The sequence below is a fragment of the Ursus arctos genome, unplaced genomic scaffold, assembly GCF_023065955.2.
Source record: "Ursus arctos isolate Adak ecotype North America unplaced genomic scaffold, UrsArc2.0 scaffold_11, whole genome shotgun sequence".
Classification (NCBI taxonomy): domain Eukaryota; kingdom Metazoa; phylum Chordata; class Mammalia; order Carnivora; family Ursidae; genus Ursus; species Ursus arctos.
The window spans coordinates 42604737-42624453 of record NW_026622775.1 but is presented as its reverse complement, the minus strand read 5'-3'; the positions used below and the strand labels follow the sequence as shown (position 1 = coordinate 42624453).

The 19717-nt window shown below is 36.1% G+C and overlaps 1 protein-coding gene across 2 annotated transcripts; it reads left to right on the top strand.

Annotated features, from left to right (window-relative positions):
- The first annotated feature begins 672 nt into the window (after nt 1–672).
- On the top strand, nt 673–17591 carry PLRG1 (pleiotropic regulator 1). 2 transcript variants are annotated; one of them, XM_026499505.4, is made up of 15 exons: nt 673–796; nt 2153–2259; nt 3300–3442; nt 4127–4180; nt 5020–5113; nt 5321–5408; nt 7852–7953; nt 9235–9327; nt 11411–11560; nt 11650–11751; nt 12262–12364; nt 13338–13446; nt 14442–14581; nt 15071–15264; nt 15832–17591. In XM_026499505.4, the coding sequence occupies exons 1-15, from the start codon at nt 788–790 to the stop codon at nt 15889–15891; spliced, it is 1548 nt and encodes a 515-aa protein (XP_026355290.2). In that variant the 5' UTR covers nt 673–787; the 3' UTR covers nt 15892–17591. The 2 variants fall into 2 exon arrangements, with proteins under 2 accessions (XP_026355290.2, XP_048068256.1); XM_048212299.2 differs by lacking the exon at nt 673–796 and adding an exon at nt 2551–2622 and having other exon boundaries at nt 2170–2259.
- Nucleotides 17592–19717: the final 2126 nt, after the last annotated feature.

The following is a 19717-nucleotide window of genomic DNA, read 5'->3' as shown; positions in this document are numbered from 1 at the left end:
CCACCAGCTTTGAAAAGCTGTACCCTGGCATTGTTGGCGCCACATTAATTAGCAGACAACTAGGAGATGGCCTAAAATTATGCAGTTTTGAAAGATTAAAAAAAATATATGCAGCGTAAAATAAATTTGGGGTTTTGCCATATAATGCTAAAACAAAAATCTTGTAAACTTTCTCAAATTGGAACTACTCCACAATATTCCCTCAACAAGTGTTAACTGGACAGTATAAGTGGAATTGCTTCCGGGAGCTAAGGCTACAAAGGCGTCAAAATCCTTCCAGACAAGTTTAGCCAAGTAGTGGAAGCAGGCGACATAAATCACATCGATGAGCCCCAAAGAGGACAGGACCATTGAAAGGTTTGGGGGCTGACCGGGATTCGCTCTCACCAGATCCCCCCTAGAACTGATTCCTTAGATTCGCTGGGGGAAAAAAAAAAGGATTAAGCTTCGCGAAATACAGCGCAAACAACCACATCCCTAAATCAAACTATTTAAGTCTAACAATAAGGCAGAAAACGTTATTCCAAGACTTCTTTGGAGATGTGAACAAGACCCTTAAGGTACGAGGTGCTAAGACCCTCCTAACTCAGGCCGAAGCCACGCCCCCGAGGAAAAGGCCCGCCCCTCGATCCCAGAAGGCCGCCGGGCGACCAGTACGCGTGCGCGGATTGTGTCACATCCGGCGCGGCGCTCAGTTCCGGAAGGGACTGCACAGTTGTGGCAGCGGTTCCTGTGTTCCTGACTAGCGTTTCTTGTCTCCTGGAGCGGCGCGTTACACGGCAGCATCATGGTCGAGGTAAAATGGCACTCGGGCGCTGAGGGGTCGTTCGCATCTAGAATGGTTTTTTTGGCGGCTGGCGTGGGGGAACGAGAGTGTTTGGAGTTTGGGGAGGGTAGAGGCTACGAAGGGAGGCTGTCTGGCCGAGGCCGGGAAGCGTCTTCGTAAGGTTTTCAGGGATAGAGGGAGGCCGGCTGGGAGCACTAGTTGGAGGTTACCCCCGGGCGAGAAGCCTGAGAGAATTTCTACAGTTCTTATTTGACCCTTGAGCTCGACAGTGCCCCGGCAGGCAGTGCTTCTGGTCCCCTGGAATTCGCCGTCTGCAGAGTAGTGTCAGTGGTTGTGTGCCCTAAAAGACTGGCAGTCCTCTCTGGTGTTAACTTTGTGCCTTCCTTCAGCTCTTCCCCAGGAAAACCTGACATTTTCCAGTTATGCAGCAGCTGTTCTGTTATCTAAGAAATATCTTGTCTGTCTTATCTAAGAAGTATTTCTTGATTCTTGTCCGTATCCACTGTCTTCACCTTAATTCAGACCAACATCATCTTTCATTTGGACAAGTGCATTAGCTGGCTCCCTGCTGGTGTTCTTGCTTCCATTTTTGTTACACTCTCCCCCTCTCCATAAATTGATCTGTTTAGAAATGTAAGTTGATCATGTTTTTTCCTGCTTAAAATCCTTTATTGGCCTGATGTTATTAGAGCAAAAGTGTAGACTATTGCAATGATCTTAAAAAAAAAATCCTTAACCTGATCTGGACTTTGCTCTTGGAACCTCACCTCAGCATCACAGTCCACCTTCGTATGGAACATACACAACTCTCTTGCAGCTCCTGCCATCATTGTAGCTACCAAACTCCTGTGTACATGGCATTTTCTCTCTGCCTGGATTGTTCTTACCTCATTCTGCACAAGGCTAACTCTCTGCTTAACTAACACCTCAGAGAGATCTTTCATAACTATCCTAAGTTCTTTCTCCGCCTCAGCCCCTCCTTGTTTCCTTCATAGCACTTATCAAGATGTGTTGCTTATTTTTGGTTTCTCTTGAGAACTGGGACCATGGTTGCTATTTCATCATTCTTTTTGTTAGCTTCTAGCACAGTACCTGCCAGATACATAGTAGGAGCTCAGTAAATATTTGTTGATAAATGACTAAGCTCAGGCATCACTAATTGGTATACCTGGGGTTCTTGCTAATGAGGAGTTTCCTCCTCTTCTCTGAACTTGACTCCTATAGCTTGCTACCAGTAGCTGTGGTGAGTGGTACAAAGCTTTTTACATATTCAAACACGTGAAGTATATAACTAATTTGACTCTAATTTAGGTTATGATATGTGTAATTTGTAGCTAGATATGTGATTATATTCTTTCTTTCTAGGAGGTACAGAAACATTCTGTGCACACGCTTGTGTTCAGGTCATTGAAGAGAACCCATGACATGTTTGTAGCTGATAATGGAAAACCTGTGCCTTTGGATGAAGAGAGGTAGGTATTGTTCCTTTTCAGTTGCTAGAATATTTAAACGTCTAATTTTGGGGAAGAGAGCAGGGAGAGGGGGACCTTTAAAGTTTAGTGAGTGGTACTAACATAGGATATCTCTTCAGTAATGAATGGTGTTTGGGCATGATTTAAGCTGATTTAACTTTTTTTTGGCCTTGTCTTTCACAGTAAAAAAAAAAAACCCATTAATTAATTGCATTTATAAATACCCAGTAATTAGGAGAGTCCCTTTTAGGTGTTATATTTTATAATCAATCACTTTGTATGTGCTTTCAGCTTCCCGCTGCTCTCAGAGCCTTGCTGAGCTGAAATTGTACCTGGCCAGTACCTCTACTCCCATCTTTTCTCGTTAGTATGATGAAGATTTTTGAGTGGTGGCATATTTTTGGTTCTACATCTCCAGCTCCAGTCTGGGATTGCATTATGTGCAGTGTTCCTTCTTTGTCCTTTACCCTTCTTTTAAAATCTACTTAATTCCTAAGACAAGCATTTATATTTAATTTATAAAGTGAGCTCTTCTTAAAATTAATATAATAAGTGCATTTCTTTTAAAAAATACTGGACTAATTAAGTACTTTGATTAGTTCTAATTAATCTTTTTAGATACATCCAGTAAAGGTTATGATAGAAACTTTTCTGTATTTTTGTATTTACACATTTGAAGGAAAGTATATTGACTTTGAGGTTTTTAAAAGGGTATGTTCGTTTTTATATATTTTTAAATTAGACCCTCGATAATTTATAGTGAAAGGTTTTATATTTATTGGTTAACTAAAATGTTACTTAGACTTAATGGATGCTGTGTGGTGGATTGTGAACAAAAGTGTGGAAATGCACTTGGAAATTTCGAGCTTTTTAAAATACTATTTAACTTTAAAGACTTCATAGAATTTTTTTCTACATGATTAGGCAAACCTAAGCTATTTAAGGACTTGTGTTTCTTGGCTATCTATGAATATATTTCCACTGGTGAAAATATTTAAAGCACTCAAAGATACATTCTTATGTTCATAATTTTTAAATAGTCACAAACGGAAAATGGCAATCAAGCTGCGTAATGAGTATGGTCCTGTGTTGCATATGCCTACTTCAAAAGAAAATTTTAAAGAGAAATGTCCTCAGAATGCATCAGATTCATATGGTCATAAACAGTATCCTGCCAATCAAGGTGAGTATGCGTTATCAGAAACGTCAGGACTTATATTTTAATAATGGAAAAATAAAATGTTTTAGTGCCTGTCCCAAAAGGACTGATTAGCACCGTATCCTATTGAACAACTATACCGGTATTATAACAGAAGTCTTGATTTTCTCATTGGAGTAGTGAGTTGAGATTACTGGTTGGTGGGTTTTTTTCTTATAGGAAATAAAAAAGTGGTAGAATAATAATGGCAGAAATTCTTAGGATATAGAAAAGATCACAGTGGAGACTAAAGGAAAAATATCTAACCCATGGAAAGACCATCTATCTATTTTGGCTATCATTCAGAAACGTGATATTAAGCACTGAAATTGCAGTGAATAAAGATAGTCTAAGATTCCACAGAGAAATCATTTGCTTGGAAGAAAAAACAGAGAGTGGGTTGTGACTTAATAAGATGATCTCTCTACACACCATTACAATTATACAGCTTTCTTGACATCATATTAGTAAATGGTCAAGGAAATAGCTGTGTGCATGGTCCTCAGAAGTCAAAACAAAAATCAGTATATCTTGGTTCTGAAGTTTGGGTTTAATTGGGAAAATTTGAGAAATTCAGTTGGTAATTTAATATTCATTAAAAGAGATAATACTTGTATATATGATTAATTTGCCATTGATGGTAATGATGATTCCTCTTCCTTTTTTAAGGACAAGAAGTTGAATATTTGGTGACGGGTACACATCCATATCCACCAGGACCTGGTAAGTGAGTTATTACATACTGAAAATATCTTAGAAACATTTCCATGAATGAACCAATAATATGATTGTAATTGCCTATAAAATGTAAGATAAGCTCAGTAGCCAGGCATCCAAGCAGAGCTTTTTAGATGATCATTAACTAATACTCAGTTTCATATGCATTCATTCAGCAAACATTTTTAAGCACCTAGATTTTTTCAGGTGCAGTGCTAGGAATTCAAAGACAGTAAGGCTGCTCCAAGCTAAAACATGCTCATATGGAGGTTTAAACAGACATGTTATTATCATTAAACTTACAAAAGCGATACAAGTGTTAGTATAGAAGCAGGTATGATAGAAATGTCTAATAGATGTCTGTGTGTGTAGAGAGTTGGCACATAAATGGAGTGGCTAGTATAATGGGGTGGAGGACAAAAAGCTTAATATACCTAGGTTCTAGTAATTTTAGAAGATAGGATTTACCATGTTGAAAGTACAGACAAATTGGTGCTTCTTGTTTAATAATTTACATTTATTCTTGAAAACATTCTGTTAGTTTTTGGGAACTGCTTAATTTTTATATCTGAAAGTAATGTCCCAAGATACTAAAAATTTAACTTTACTATCTTGGCTGTGTTAATACCAAGCTGCTTGTGATTAAATCAAATTTGAGTTATGTGGTTTTAAGTTATATTTATTATTAAAAAGTTAGAAATAAGAGACACATAAAACATAAGAGAAATTTTTGTAATATCACCACCTGGAGATAATCACATGTTTTCTTCCAGTATTTTATTTTAAACTCATGTAAATGAAATCAAAGGTAGCTACTAAAAGGAATCGAATTTTTTTTTAAACAGGGGTTGCTTTGACAGCAGATACTAAGATCCAAAGAATGCCAAGTGAGTCAGCCGCACAGTCATTAGCTGTGGCATTACCTTCTTCTCAGACCAGGTATGAAGTATTATGTTTATAATTACAGAGGTTTTGAAAGTATAACTCGTTGTTTGCATTTTTTTCTCATTTTAAGATTTCTTTATAATTAGGTGTTATGTGACATTTTCCTTTATCACTGCTTACAAAAATTTAAAGAGTTGGTTCTGCACAACACATGAATGGAGACAATTAATTACTTAGAATGTGATATTTCTTTTGCTTCAGGGTTGATGCAAATCGTAGTGCACCTGCTGGAGGTGAATACCGACATCCGGGGGCTTCTGACCGTTCACAGCCTACAGGGATGACTTCAGTAAGTTTCTCTGTGTCAGATCACGCTGCAGGTTTCCAACTTGGGGAACCTGTTGCCTTATTTCCCTTTGTCCCAAGAATCTTAGGTTAAATATTAAATACATGAAAAATTTCCTTGCTTGTCGTTAAAGTAAATAGCAGGTGACTGAGCCAGTTAATATTTCATAGCCCTAATATATAAGTTGCTAGTGAGTTTGCATATTTTTTAGAATTTAAAATCTTAATTCTGTGTCTGTTGCATATTGTATCTAATACTTATTTTGATATAGTGTGATGTTATTCTTTATTGTCCACTATTAAACATAAAAGGAATGCTGTTCTGAAACTTGTATTAGTATGTGTCAGGTATGAAAATCTCTTTTTTTAAACTCTAGGTTGGTTTACACAGTTTTCAGTTGAGTGCTATTAGTAATATTCACAGGCTGTACAAGTAGTATCTTATAAATGAACATTTGGAAATATGGGAGTTTATTTGTTTGTTAAGTAAATGGCAGCTAATGTTACTGGTGAAAGTAATTATAAAAAGGGTAACTGAAAATATCTAGTTTATTTTATCATGCTGTCACTTGAGTAACTGCAGGCTAAATGAATGAATTTGTGGTCTTCCCACCACATTTCTTCTTTCACCTCTGTTAATAGAGCTCTGCCCAGGCTTTCTGTCTCCTGAGGAGGAGGTAATATAAGGTTTTTGGTGGTAGGAACTTATGGACTTCAGTATTTTTTGGGTGGATGGATGGATGCTAACAGTAGATGATACATCAGCTAAAATACCTTTTAAAATATTAAACTTCTCCAAAGGCAAGGGAAGCAAAGGCAAAAATGAGCTATTAGGACTTCATTAAGATAAAAAGCTTTTCCACAGCAAAAGAAACAGTCGACAAAACCAAAAGACAATCTACAGAATGGGAGAAGATATTAGCAAAAATTCTATCAGATAAAGGGCTAGTATCCAAGATCTATAAAGAACTTATCAAACTCAACACCCAAAGAAAAAATAATCCAATCAAGAAATGGGCAGAAGACATGAACAGACATTTCTCCACAGAAGACATACAAATGGCCAACAGACACATGAAAAAATGCTCAACATCACTAGGCATCAGAGAAATACAAATCAAAACCACAATGAGATACCACTTCACACCAGTCAGACCAGTCAGAATGGCTAAAATTAACAACTCTGGAAACAACAGATATTGGTGAGGATGTGGAGAAAGGGGAACCCTCTTAAACTGTTGGTGGGAATGCAAGCTGGTGTAGCCACTCTGGAAAACAGTATGGAGGTTCCTCAAAAAGTTAAAAATAGAGCTATCCTATGACCCAGCATTTGCACTACTAGATGTATACCCAAAGATACAAATGTAGTGATCCAAAGGGGCACCTGCACCCCAAGTTTATAGCAGCAATCTCCACAATAACCAAACTATGGAAAGAGCCCAGATGTCCATCGACAGATGAATGGGTAAAGAAGAGTGATATATATACAATGGAATATTACTCAGCCATCAAAAAAATGAAATCTTGCCATTTGCAACGACGTGGATGGAACTAGAGGGTATCATGCTAAGCTAAATAAGTCAGAGAAAGTTACCTAATTTCACTCACATGTGGAATTTAAGAAACGAGAGAGAGGAGCATAGAGGAAGGGAGGGGAAAATAAAGCAAAACGTGATCAGAGAGGGAGGCAAACCAAAAGAGACTCTTTATAGGAAACAAACCTAAGGGTTGCTGGAGGGGAGGGAGTTGGAGGGGATGGCGTAACTGGTGGTGGGCATTAAGGAGGGTGTGTGATGCAGTGAGCACTGGGTGTTACGTAAGACTGATGAGTCACTGAACTCTACCTCTGAAACTAATACTATATGTTAATTAATTTAAATTAAAAAAGTAAAATATTACTTATATTTTGGGGATATAAATAGGGGTTTTTTTACTATGAAGTCGATAATGTTAAAATGTAACAATGAAAGGCAGTGACATTAATCCACTTACAATTACTCAGATAATAATAGGAGCTTACGTAGAGCAGGTACAGAGTAGTAACACAGTTTGCACAGTAACTGTCTGAGGTAGGCACTGTTATTTCCATTTTACAAAGCAGTCGTAGAGATTATATAATTTTTACCTAAAGCCAGTCAGCTAGTAATTAGCAGAGCAGGGTTTATGAACCCGTGCACAGTGATATGTGCTCTTAACTCTAATGTTCTGCCTCTGAGATTTTTTTAATTGATTTTTAAAATTAAAATTAACAAACAGAAAATGTAGTTCTGATTAGAAGTCTTAGTTATGCCAACATTTTCTATTTATGCAAATATTTTAACTGTCTTTTCCTCTTCAATAAAAAAAAAAAAACTCAAAATCCCCTTTTCTGAATTTTTCTTTTTTGAATGAACATGAAATGTTAGGTATAATGTCTTTAATGATAATGTAATCTGTTCTATATCTAGGTCGTTATGGAGGCTGGCAATGCCAAGAACTCTGCACTGATGGCTAAAAAAGCCCCTACAATGCCGAAACCCCAGTGGCACCCACCATGGAAACTCTACAGGGTGAGTGAATCTGTATGTGATTCCACTGCCGGAATGATGATTGCTTTCCACTTACTGAGAGCCCACGAATAGCTAAGGAAGGGGGTGCCTGGATGGCCCAGTCATTAATCATCTGCCTTCAGCTCGGGGCGTGATCCCGGCGTTCTGGGATCAAGCCCTGCATCAGGCTCCTCCACTGGAAGCCTGCTTCCTCTCCCACTCCCCCTGCTTGTGTTCCCTCTCTCGCTGGCTGTCTCTCTCTCTCTGTCAAATAAATAAATAAAATTAAAAAAAAAAAAAAAAAACCACAGATGCATTAAAAAAAAAAAGGAATAGCTAAGGAAGAAAAGGAGTGAATATGAGAACCAATAAAGTGATCTGAGGTGGGATGGGGGAAGGGTTTTAGGCACAATCTTAAAAGACATCTTAGGAGAGACTTATTTAAGTAAAAGCCATGCACATATTTCCTGTAAAATACAGAGTAAAATGTTGACAGAAAGCTATTAAAATGTGGAGAACAGATGAAATAAATGTTCTAAGTGTTTGAAGTATTTAATAAGAAGGCCAGGAGGAAGAACAACATATAATGGTATTTCTTTGGCTTTATTGTTTATATTTTCAGTTGTAGTAAATTAAAATGATTCAAAATGTACCAAATCTGAAATGAAATGTATGTAGTAGGAAAACCATAGCCACAGATAATTTAATATATATATGTTGAATTTTAGTTCTCTAATTATACACTAAAATAGACTTTTTTTGTTGTACAGACCTAATAAATTTTAAGAGATGTGTTTGGGTAATTTGGTATTTGGGTAATCACTGCCACAATCAGTATACAGAAGTTCTATCAACTCAAAAAACACTCCTGTGCTATTATTTTGTAGTCATACCCTTCTGTGCCCATGGCAACTGTTCATCTGTTTTCCATACTGTAGTTGTGTTTTTTTTTTTAATTTTGTTATGTAATGGAATTACACAGTATGTCCCTTTTGAGACTGACTGCCTTCTTCAGCTTCATGCCTTTGAGAGTCCTCCAAGTTGTCACATGTATTAATATATTCCTCTTTATCGCTGAGTGGTATTCCATTGTCTAGATACATCGTAGTTTGTGTGTATCTATTTACTGATTGAAGGTAATTTAATATTTATCATTCTAAAATCTGTCAAATAATTTTATAAATGTATTTGAAGATACGAGGAGGGGCTATTCAAACTTGACTTATGTGTCATGAGTTGAAACTGAATAAACTTTAACATTCGTGTAATGAGTCTGCTTATTCTACCTTCTGTTTTACACAGGTGATCAGTGGGCATCTTGGCTGGGTTCGCTGTATTGCTGTAGAACCTGGAAATCAGTGGTTTGTAACTGGATCTGCTGACAGAACTATAAAGGTAATAGGAAAGAGAAAGAAAAAAAATTTATGATTTTGTATTTGCTACACAAATGTAATCTTTTATTTTCTTAGGTGGGAAATGCTGTTGGAGTTACTCTGATTTCTTAGACCTGAGTATGGAGTAAAATTTATTACTCTATCAGTTCGGTGTTCCAAATAAAAATGTTTGGAAAGTGGTATTTAAATAACAGGTTTTTCCAAGCAGTACATACTGACTACCTAACACTAATTCCTTGGTATCTCCTCTGATTACAGAATTCAAGAATGCTTATATATAAAAAATGTTTAAAATATAGAAAAGTATAAAAGAACACAGACCCATACATAATCCAACACTGTCAGATAATTTGACCCAGTTTCTTTTTATGATTTATTTCTGTGCCTATGTGTCATTACATTTCCTTCTGAGCTTTTTTCCTGTGTGTATAAATGTGTATCTTTAAAAAATCATGATGAGGGTGCCTGGGTGGCTGAGTCAATTAAGCGACCGACTCTTGGTTTCAGCTCAGGTCCTGATCTCAGGATTATGGGATTGGGCCCCACATCAGGCTATGCAGTCAGCACGGAATCCACTTGAGACTCTCTCCTCCCTTTGCTCCACCCATCCCTCCCCTGTGCGCACACGCTGTCTCTCAAATATTAAAAAAAATACATAAATGAAAAATCATGATTGATAGGTAATTTTGTACTCTGCTTTTTTTCCAGTTAATATATCAGAGGCCTATTTTAGTTTCATGATACATCATTTAGATGCTCTATAATCTTCCTTTTGTTAGACATCAAAGTTTTTAGTTTCTTGATTTTCCCTATCACAAGTAATGCTGTAATTTTTGTGCCTAAAGCTTTTTGCTGTGTTTTAAATTATGATAGTTTCCCAGAAATGGAATTAACGGGTCAAACATTTTTGAAGTTGACACCCAAGAACAAATTATTTTGCAGAATGGCTGAATTGATACTTGCAGTGTATGAGAGGATCCTTTTCAGCACACTGATTGTGTATCTTTAAAAATATCTACTAACATGTTAAGCAGAATTGGTTATCTAATCTTTTAAAAACTGTCCATAAAAAATTTCTAGTGGGGTTGAACTTTTTGATACCTAATAAAACTGTTCTTAGTTTTTTTTCAATATGTATTTATTTTTTATTGAGGTATAATTGATATACAATATTAGTTTTAGGTTACAACATAATGATACAATATGTGTATATATTGTGAAATCAGCACAAAAAATCTAGTTAACGTCTGTTACCATACATAGTTAACAGAATTTTTTTCCCTTATAGTGAGAACTTTTAAGATCTACTCTCTTAACTTTTAAATATGCAGTGCAGTATTATTAATTATAATTGCCATGCTAAACATTATATCCCCCTGACTTACCTATTTTATAACTGGAAGTTTGTACTCTTTACCCATTTCACCCACTCCCCACCCCAACCTCTGGCAACCACTGATCTGTTCTATCTATGAGCTTGGTTTGTTTTTAGAGTTCACATATCAGTGAAATCACATAGTATTTGTCTTTCTCCGTCTGACTGACTTCACATAGCATAAGGCACTTGAGGTTCATTCGTATCATCATAAATGGCAAGATTTCATTCTTTCTCTAGGCTGAATGATAGTCCAGTGTGTTTGTGTGTGTGTGTGTGTGTGTGTGTGTGTGTACACACACACACACACACATATATATATATATATATATATACGCATTTTTTTAATCCATTCATCTGTTGATGAACATTTAGGTTGTTTCTATAGGGTTTTGTTTTTTTGGTTTTTTTCCAAGTTGTTGCCATCCTTGCCTGGGTTAATATGATATTCATACTTTAATTATCTGTGATATCCTTTTATACGTTAAGATTTTGTCACTTACTGCAAATATTTTCCGAGTCTGAACGTGCTTTTTAGTTCTATTTTTCCCTGCTTAACAAGGGAGGAGATTGGTGGGAGATTATTCTGCACATTTTTAAAGTTTAATATCTCTATAACTTTCACTTTTTGAATATTTAATTTTAACATTAAGAATCTAAAAATTTGCTTTGGAATAATCAAGAAAAATTAAATACTCTTTGATTGCAGATCTGGGACTTGGCTAGTGGCAAATTAAAACTGTCCTTAACTGGGCACATTAGTACAGTGCGTGGTGTGATAGTAAGCACGCGGAGCCCTTACCTGTTCTCCTGTGGAGAAGACAAACAAGTCAAATGCTGGGATCTTGAATATAATAAGGTAAGCTTGGAGTTAAGGACTTAAAACATTATGAATCACCGGTTTTCTTTGTAGTTAGAGAGATTTTAACTTTCCTGCTTTATTTTTAGGTTATAAGGCACTATCATGGACATCTTAGTGCAGTGTATGGTTTGGATTTGCACCCAACAATTGATGTGCTGGTGACCTGTAGTCGAGATTCAACTGCCCGGGTAAATGGAGTAGAGCTGTGTGTTTCTTATACTATGTATATTTGATAATAGAGAGTCATATATTATTTGTTAGAGAATTAAATATAGTTGCTTTGACCAGCAATAGCCCAGTCCCTCAGTTTCTTGGCTTGTATGTTTTTTCACCTTCATTTTCAGTCCTGTGGCCTCATCCCGTTTATTATTGGGAGTGCCCTGCCTCTGAAATGGGACACTCACACGTTCCATTCCATCACTACATTTTCCATTAGCTGTTTCCTTTAGTAGTCTCATTATACCCATTCTTATACTTTCAGTACCCTGATCTTTTATTTTTTTGTTGTTTTTTTTTTCCTGTTAGCTGCCTACTCTCTACAATCCCTATCCAGTTTACAGATCGTTTTCTTTCTTTAAAACAGTTTTTCATTCTATTGAGGCACAGTTGTCTGGTAAATTCCCAGCCTCGAATTGGTCTAGTTACCTGCCTGAGATGAATACATGTTCTCTCTGACGGTATGTCTCATGTTTTTCTAGATTTGGGATGTGAGAACTAAAGCCAGTGTACATACATTATCTGGACATACAAATGCGGTTGCTACAGTGAGGTGTCAAGCTGCAGAACCACAAATTATTACTGGTATGATTGATACTTCCTAAGTTTACAGTATATTTGAGCAGAATGCATTATGATTATACATGAACTTTACATAAACTTTTCATATTCACCATGACTCTCGCTTTGTTACAGAGGTACATTGTTTCTGTGTGCATTTGAAACTTAGTGTGATAACATTGCATTTGACTGTTTTTATCTTATACTCTTTACATATCATAGAATATATTTACATATCATAGAATATATTATACACATGTGTATCATGTAATGTCTGACTGGAAAATGGTGCTGTTAGATACATTCAGACATTGTTTCATTTTTTTTTTTTTATTTTATTTATTTATTCGACAGAGATAGAGACAGCCAGCGAGAGAGGGAACACAAGCAGGGGGAGTGGGAGAGGAAGAAGCAGGCTCATAGCGGAGGAGCCTGATGTGGGGCTCGATCCCATAACGCCGGGATCACGCCCTGAGCCGAAGGCAGACGCTTAACCGCTGTGCCACCCAGGCGCCCCTAGACATTGTTTCATAGTATCAAAATTACTGGTCTAGGAAACTGAAGCCAAAAGACAAAATACCCGCAGACCGATAACCATTAGAGCTGGTTTGAGTCTTGTTTTGCTAATGGTAAGATTAATAAAGGACCTTTACTCTAAGAGTAGAAAATAATTTCCTTACTTGATCTATTTTGTTAATTAAAAATCATTCGTTTTTTTCCTTCCCCTCCACGAGGGGTAACATTATGTATTTGCTGTATTTCTTAGCATTTGTTCTGGCTGTTCAGTTGACAGTGCTTTCAGGCATTACTGCATTTTTTTAAGCGTTAATTTAAAACCAACCTAAAAGTTTGGAGCTGTAAAGTAATTAGCCAGGAGTTGGTATGACTTTCATTTACTATATATGTGTCAATGGAAGACTGATTTTTATATTGTTATGTTTAATTTTTGCATTATTTTTCCTGATCTGTATTTTGTGGATGCGTGTTTTCATTATAGGAAGCCATGATACTACAATACGATTATGGGATTTGGTGGCTGGAAAAACAAGAGTCACATTAACAAATCACAAAAAATCAGTCAGGGCTGTGGTTTTACATCCAAGACAGTAAGTGTATTTTCTTAATTAACTTCTCTTTTTTCTTCCATTTTTAGAATAAGTATAGAAATACCAACATTAGTGCTACTTTGATAGTTGTTAAACCATTGTCATTTCTAGGCCTTGCCACTTACAAACATGCATTTCTTTCATTTTCCCTATGGAGTATTTTGCTTCATGACCTATATATATATGATGAGGAAAATTTTCCACACAGTGAAAAATGATAGTGTCAGATGAGACAATATGAATAAACCATGGCTAAAAGCTGCACGTCAAAGTAGAGGCTAATAGAAGATGGATTTAGTGTTTGACAGAAATGTTATTGGATACTGAGGTGCACATAGAATAGTTTAATTCTTAAGGAGGAAGTTAGTATGCATAGAAAAAAAATAGGAACTCTGAACATTATAATCAGGGTGTTCATAGAGGTGGAGCATAAGATCACAACCTGTTTCTTATATCACATCCCCCTGACACTTCTGGTCACATGGATATTTTTTTCTGTCCTCCCTCTCCCCCTTATCCATTATTTCCTTCCTCCTCCCTCCCTTTTTCTGTCTTCCTCGCTCCCTTTCTTCCTCTCAGCCACTGCCTTTTTCTCTCTCTTCTTCTTGCCCTCTGTTTCTTTCCTTCTTTTCCTGTCTTCCTATAGTCCCCCCTCTCTCCCTCTCTTGCTCTGTCCAGAATAGTTTCATAACCCCTTGCCCTTCCTGTGAATTTAGGGGTTTGTACATTTGTTGTTTTAGCTCAGTGGAGAGCACTGGGGAAATGAGAAACATTAATCTAGGACTTAAAATACATTGAAAATTATTTGAAGATCTGATTTGACTTGGAACAAATGTCTTCATATTTCTACCTCTTGGTACAACAATAATATTTTGCTGCCACTCTGTAGACCCATAAGTACACATGTAGGATACAGCCATAAAAAGCTGTTTTGAATTCACCATTTTATTTAACTTGGTTTACTTAGGCACGAATTCTCTTTCATTTTATTTCAGTTATACGTTTGCATCTGGCTCTCCAGATAATATAAAACAGTGGAAATTCCCTGATGGAAGTTTTATTCAGAATCTTTCTGGTCATAATGCTATTATTAACACATTGACAGTGAATTCTGATGGAGTACTTGTTTCTGGAGGTAAAATAAGATTTTAGTAAATGTGTTTTAGTCTGTCATTTTTCCTTCTAGTAAATGAGTCATTTGTAAAATTTCTAAGCCATCCCACCTAAATATTATAGCAGAACTTGCCTGATTAATGTGTATTTGGGTGTTCTATGTGTGTTCAATGCATATTTGTAATATATGTAGCATATTTCATAGTTGAGTCGTCTTTGAGTTTCTACATGATAAATCTAACCTATTCATGCTGGGAATTACCTAAATTTTGGTTTGTGTATTCTGGAACCAGATAGCATTTTGTGGTGCTTTTTGAGCTCTGTAATAAATTCTGAATTAGGCACAAATGAAAGTTAGACAAACCAATATTAAGAGAAGCTTAAGTGCCTGTGTTTTATAACTTTGTTTAGTCTTTATGGTCACGGTGCTTGACTGATGGTTGGTGCTTAAATCTTTGCCAAGCTGAATTATTGAAAGGATACCACGTTTAATTAGATTTTTTCCTTTAAGCTGACAATGGCACTATGCATCTTTGGGATTGGAGAACTGGCTACAATTTCCAGAGAGTTCATGCAGCTGTGCAGCCTGGATCTTTGGACAGTGAATCAGGAATATTTGCTTGTGCTTTTGATCAATCTGAAAGTCGGTTACTAACAGCTGAAGCTGATAAAACCATTAAAGTATATAAAGAGGATGATACAGCAGTAAGTTCTCTATTTCACATACATTTTGAAGTAAAGTAAATCAACCATACCAGTTTTGCAAGTGCGTTCTTATTTTAAAGTTACTGAAATTATCAGAAGGGAAAATAATCTTCATAGTATTAAAGTATTTTTCATCTCAAATAATGTCTCCTCATAGATTTCTGTATAGGTTTTATTGATGCCAGCAAATCGACTGTTTTAATTTTATCCCTACTTACTGCAGTTATTGGGAAAATCTTACATCAAGAATAACCACAAACAAATAAATTGCTGTGCAAATTAATTTTACAATCATAAGCTTCGGTATTATTAGGATACCTAAATAGCAATTTTACTTGAGTTGAAAAACCATGAGCTGAATTTGTAGTGAACCCATTCATCCTTTATTAGGTTCAGATGGTGTCAAAAGTTTGTCAGCTATTCCTAAAATTGTTAAAGAACTGCTAAATACATAATGCCAACCAATGTAATTTAGAGTAGATGCCTTATTTTTGTTAGGAAGAGCATTATTAATATAAAGCAAATTAATAATACTTTGTTTTAACTTCTTTAATTTTCTATTTCCAGACAGAAGAAACTCATCCAGTCAGCTGGAAGCCAGAAATTATCAAGAGAAAGAGATTTTAATGGCATTATCTTCATGATGGCTACCCCCCCTTTAAAAAAAAAAAAAAAAAAAAAGCTTGGTGTTGATGAGGATATCCAGTCATTTTGTGCTCAGGCTAGGAATATAAAGCAGAAACTCACATGCTTACCTGATTCCTGCTTCATATTTTACAATAAACTGCCTCCCCCGTGTTGTTATTTCCAAAATAAATAGAGATCCTAGGAAGTTAGATGCAGATATCAAGCATATGTAGGTTTGTTGAACATGACTAAAGATAGAATGGCAGTTCTATTAAAAGACACCTTTAAAAAAAAAAAACTTATGAAACTGCTTATTGTAATAAGGACTTGTTTCAAGGGAAGCAATTGCATTTTTGAAGGGGTTTTGTTTTTGTTTTAGTCCTTTAAGAACTAGTATCTGTGACTAATAATTGGGGATTAAAGGATTTGAAGTCTTGTTATTCCACAAACAGTGTTTGAGTGCATGTTCTACAGAGTTCTGCACTGGATACTGTTGAGGAGATTGCCAACAAGACGTTTCTGTCCTCCAGGACCCAAGTAGCTTATTACGGAAATGCTGTAATAGAGACGCAGCCAAAGAGCTGAAATAGTACAGAGGGAACGACCATCGCTTTTTTCCAGAGAGCATTGTGGAAGACTTCCTAGAGCCCGGGGTATTTGAGCTGAGGCTTGAGAGGGCAGAGAGGGAAACTGGTGTTCTAGGATGAGGCATACAGTGAATGAAACCAGACCTGTGAAACTGGGACGTGTTGTGGGAGCCAAGAACTGTCTGCTGCAGTGGACTAAGGAGTACAGCTGGTTGGTGGTGGAGAAAGCTCATTTGGAGTTCGGGTTTTATTCCACAAGCAGTAGGGTACCAACATAAGGCATCAAAACCTGGAGGAATTAATGAGATACCAGTGGAGGTATTTGAAGCTGTGGCAAGCAAGGGCTGCGGTCTTGGAAGACTTTCTGGAAAAGTGTTATTTAAGTTGCCGATACCTATTCCTTGTGGTAAATATGAGTTTTCTGAACCCTGCCCTTAGGATCTTGATCTTGATTCCCTATCAGTCAAGAAAATGTGTCCACCTTCACTTTCTGTAGTTAGAAAACACAGTTACAAGAACAATTGATACAGATTTTTTTCAAATTAAAAAATGACACCATAATTTTGAATAAGCATTTCTAAATCTCACATATCCCATCTTGCATGCTGTAGGTGGGAGTATAATTTTATAACCTTTTGGGGGGGTTCAGAGTATATGAAAATGCTCAAACCATTTGGCTGATTCTTCATTAAAAAGATTAGGAAATTGCCTACTAGGGATCATCTGACAAGTGTACACCAGCAAGGTTACTGCACCTTGTTCTTTAATTATGAAAACTAGCTCAGATGTCCTATCAGTCAGGGACTGGTTTAATAGATTATGGTACCTTCATGCAATTTATTTCTATCCATTAAGAGTGAGAATGTCTCTGGACTAATAAGATGTCCAAACTTTGCTCTTAGGTTAAAAAAAAAAGTTGAAGCATTTTTTTGTAGAATAACTTGTTAATGCTATAAAATAACGGAATAGTCGTACCACGTTGTTACCAGTGGCTTTGTGAGGGAGTAAACTTGTGGGAGAACTTTCATGATTGGCTTTATATATTTCTATAATGTTTTAATTTTCTATAAGCATGTATTTTGTAAGCTTAAATAAAGAAATCCACTGCACTTGCATTCCTGAGAGATTCTCATACAACCTTCTAACAGGAGGGAAAAAAGGTGAATAGGGTCCCATTCCTAAAGGCCAACAAGAAATTACTGCTAGTACAAGGAGGTGAGAAAGACAGCTTTTATTCCGCCCAGCAGAGCTTCAGCTGTTGTTTATTATACACAAGCATCAGATTCTGAGTAGCATTTAAGAAATCCGTTTCCCTGCTTCATGCTAACTTCTTTATGGTGTTCTTGGATTCTCTTGCAAAAATTTCATCTACCATGTGTTCATGAACCCCATGGAATTTTAGGCAGAATTTCAAGCGTGTGCTGGTTTTTTTTTGTTTGTTTTTTGTTTTTTAACCTGCTTGACAGAACCCCAACCCAGGATAAGCCCGGCTCTCTTACTGTGCCAGTCTTACGCATACCCAAGCTCTAGAATGTTACCAGAGGAAAACCGCTGCGCTGACGGGACTCATTTTTTATGACCACATACCTCAAGTGGGCCATTAGTAGTGACCCAATACATATTTGTACAGTCAATGCCTCTGCCTCCTATTGCAAAGGGTGAACTCTACCCACCTAAAATCAATTCCAAATGTACAGTATCACTGGACCTAATGTTCCCTTCTAAGTATGCACGTACTTCTCTATTCCCTTTTATAGACAAACTCCGAGTGTTCATAACTTCCCATGTTCCTCACTTCCCATTCTCTCAACTGATTTCAGTCCAAAAATAGATATGTTAAACATTGTTCTTAGAAAAATGGAAGAAATTTAAGTAGTATGAAGGAGTTGATAGGAAATAAATTAATGCAATAAAAAAGATGATAGTAAGCCTGAATGTTGATTTTTTTTGGTACAAAAAATAGAAAGTAGATAAATTAAGAAACAAATACAAGAATCATAAATGTCCTAACAAAAACAAAAGGGGTAGAGACAATTATGTCCAATTCCATGCCATTATATTTAAAAAGCAAAATAAAGTGGTTAATTTTAAAGAAAAATATATGGCAGATTCCAGAAGATACAGAAAACCTAAATAGGTTAAATATCATAGATGAAATAGTTCATAGAGGAATTAACCCGTACCACTACCACCCGCACATATCACTAAGTGCATTAAACTTCAAAGTGGAATTCTAATTTCAATGCACTATAAATTTTTATAGGGTCTAGATAAAGCTTTTATGTGTTTTAAAATGTGAGTATATAAAAAATATCCAAGTCCAATGATGCACAAATGAAATGATTTCATCTTGCTTGTGAATATTGATGGAAAAATCATTACTAAAGGCAAAGAATCAAGTATCACTCATCTAAAGTTTAAAAGTGCAAGGAAGTTTCATTATTAGGAAGTAATATAATTCATCATACTGGTTTATATGAGGAGAAAAAGCATCTTCATAGATGGTAAAGGGCATTTCAATATAATTTGAAATCCATACTTAATTAAATAAAAACAAAAACTATTACCATAGGAACAGATGGATATTTTTAAAATTTGGTTAAATACAACTACTCTACCCTATGGTAAGTTGTTGATTGGGAAATACTAGGGATATTCCTATTAACATCAGAAACAAGACAGGGATGTGCAAATCAGTGTCTAGGTTTTTAAAGACTTCTGGACTTTTCTAACTTTTCTGGAAGTCTTTTAGAAGATGTGGAGGTATAATAATTGGAAAGCAGGGAAATAACATCATTGTTGACAGATAATTTGATTATACACCTGGAAATTTTAAGAGAATTGAAAGACTATTAAAATTAGTAGGTATATTCAGTAAGGGCTTGGTACAGAACTGACAAGTCAGAAATCCATAAGCACTAAGATCTAATGAAAAAATTTAAAAAAAATCCTCATATAAAATGGCCAAAAGACTTGGAATAAAATTAAAAAGAAGTGTGCAAGTCCTGTATGAAGAAATTTTCAAAATCCTCCTTTAGGGATAGAAAAGAAGCCTTGGTTAAATGAAAAGCATATTACAGTCCTGGGTTAGAAACTTCATGGTGTCCTTTCCCTTTAAATTCTATTAAATTAGTTCAATCCCAATATACCTATTGTATTTTTTTCAGAACTGGACAAGCTGATTCTTAGGTCTTATAGAAAATTTTAAAAGCAGCAACACCTAAGATAATCCTGAAAGC

Excerpts from the sequence above, each read along its gene's own strand:
- PLRG1 (XM_026499505.4), top strand. Across the intron at positions 11,561-11,649 it reads GGGATCTTGAATATAATAAG|GTTATAAGGCACTATCATGG; the intron begins GTAAGCTTGGAG and ends CTTTATTTTTAG. Across the intron at positions 12,365-13,337 it reads AGAACCACAAATTATTACTG|GAAGCCATGATACTACAATA; the intron begins GTATGATTGATA and ends TTTTCATTATAG.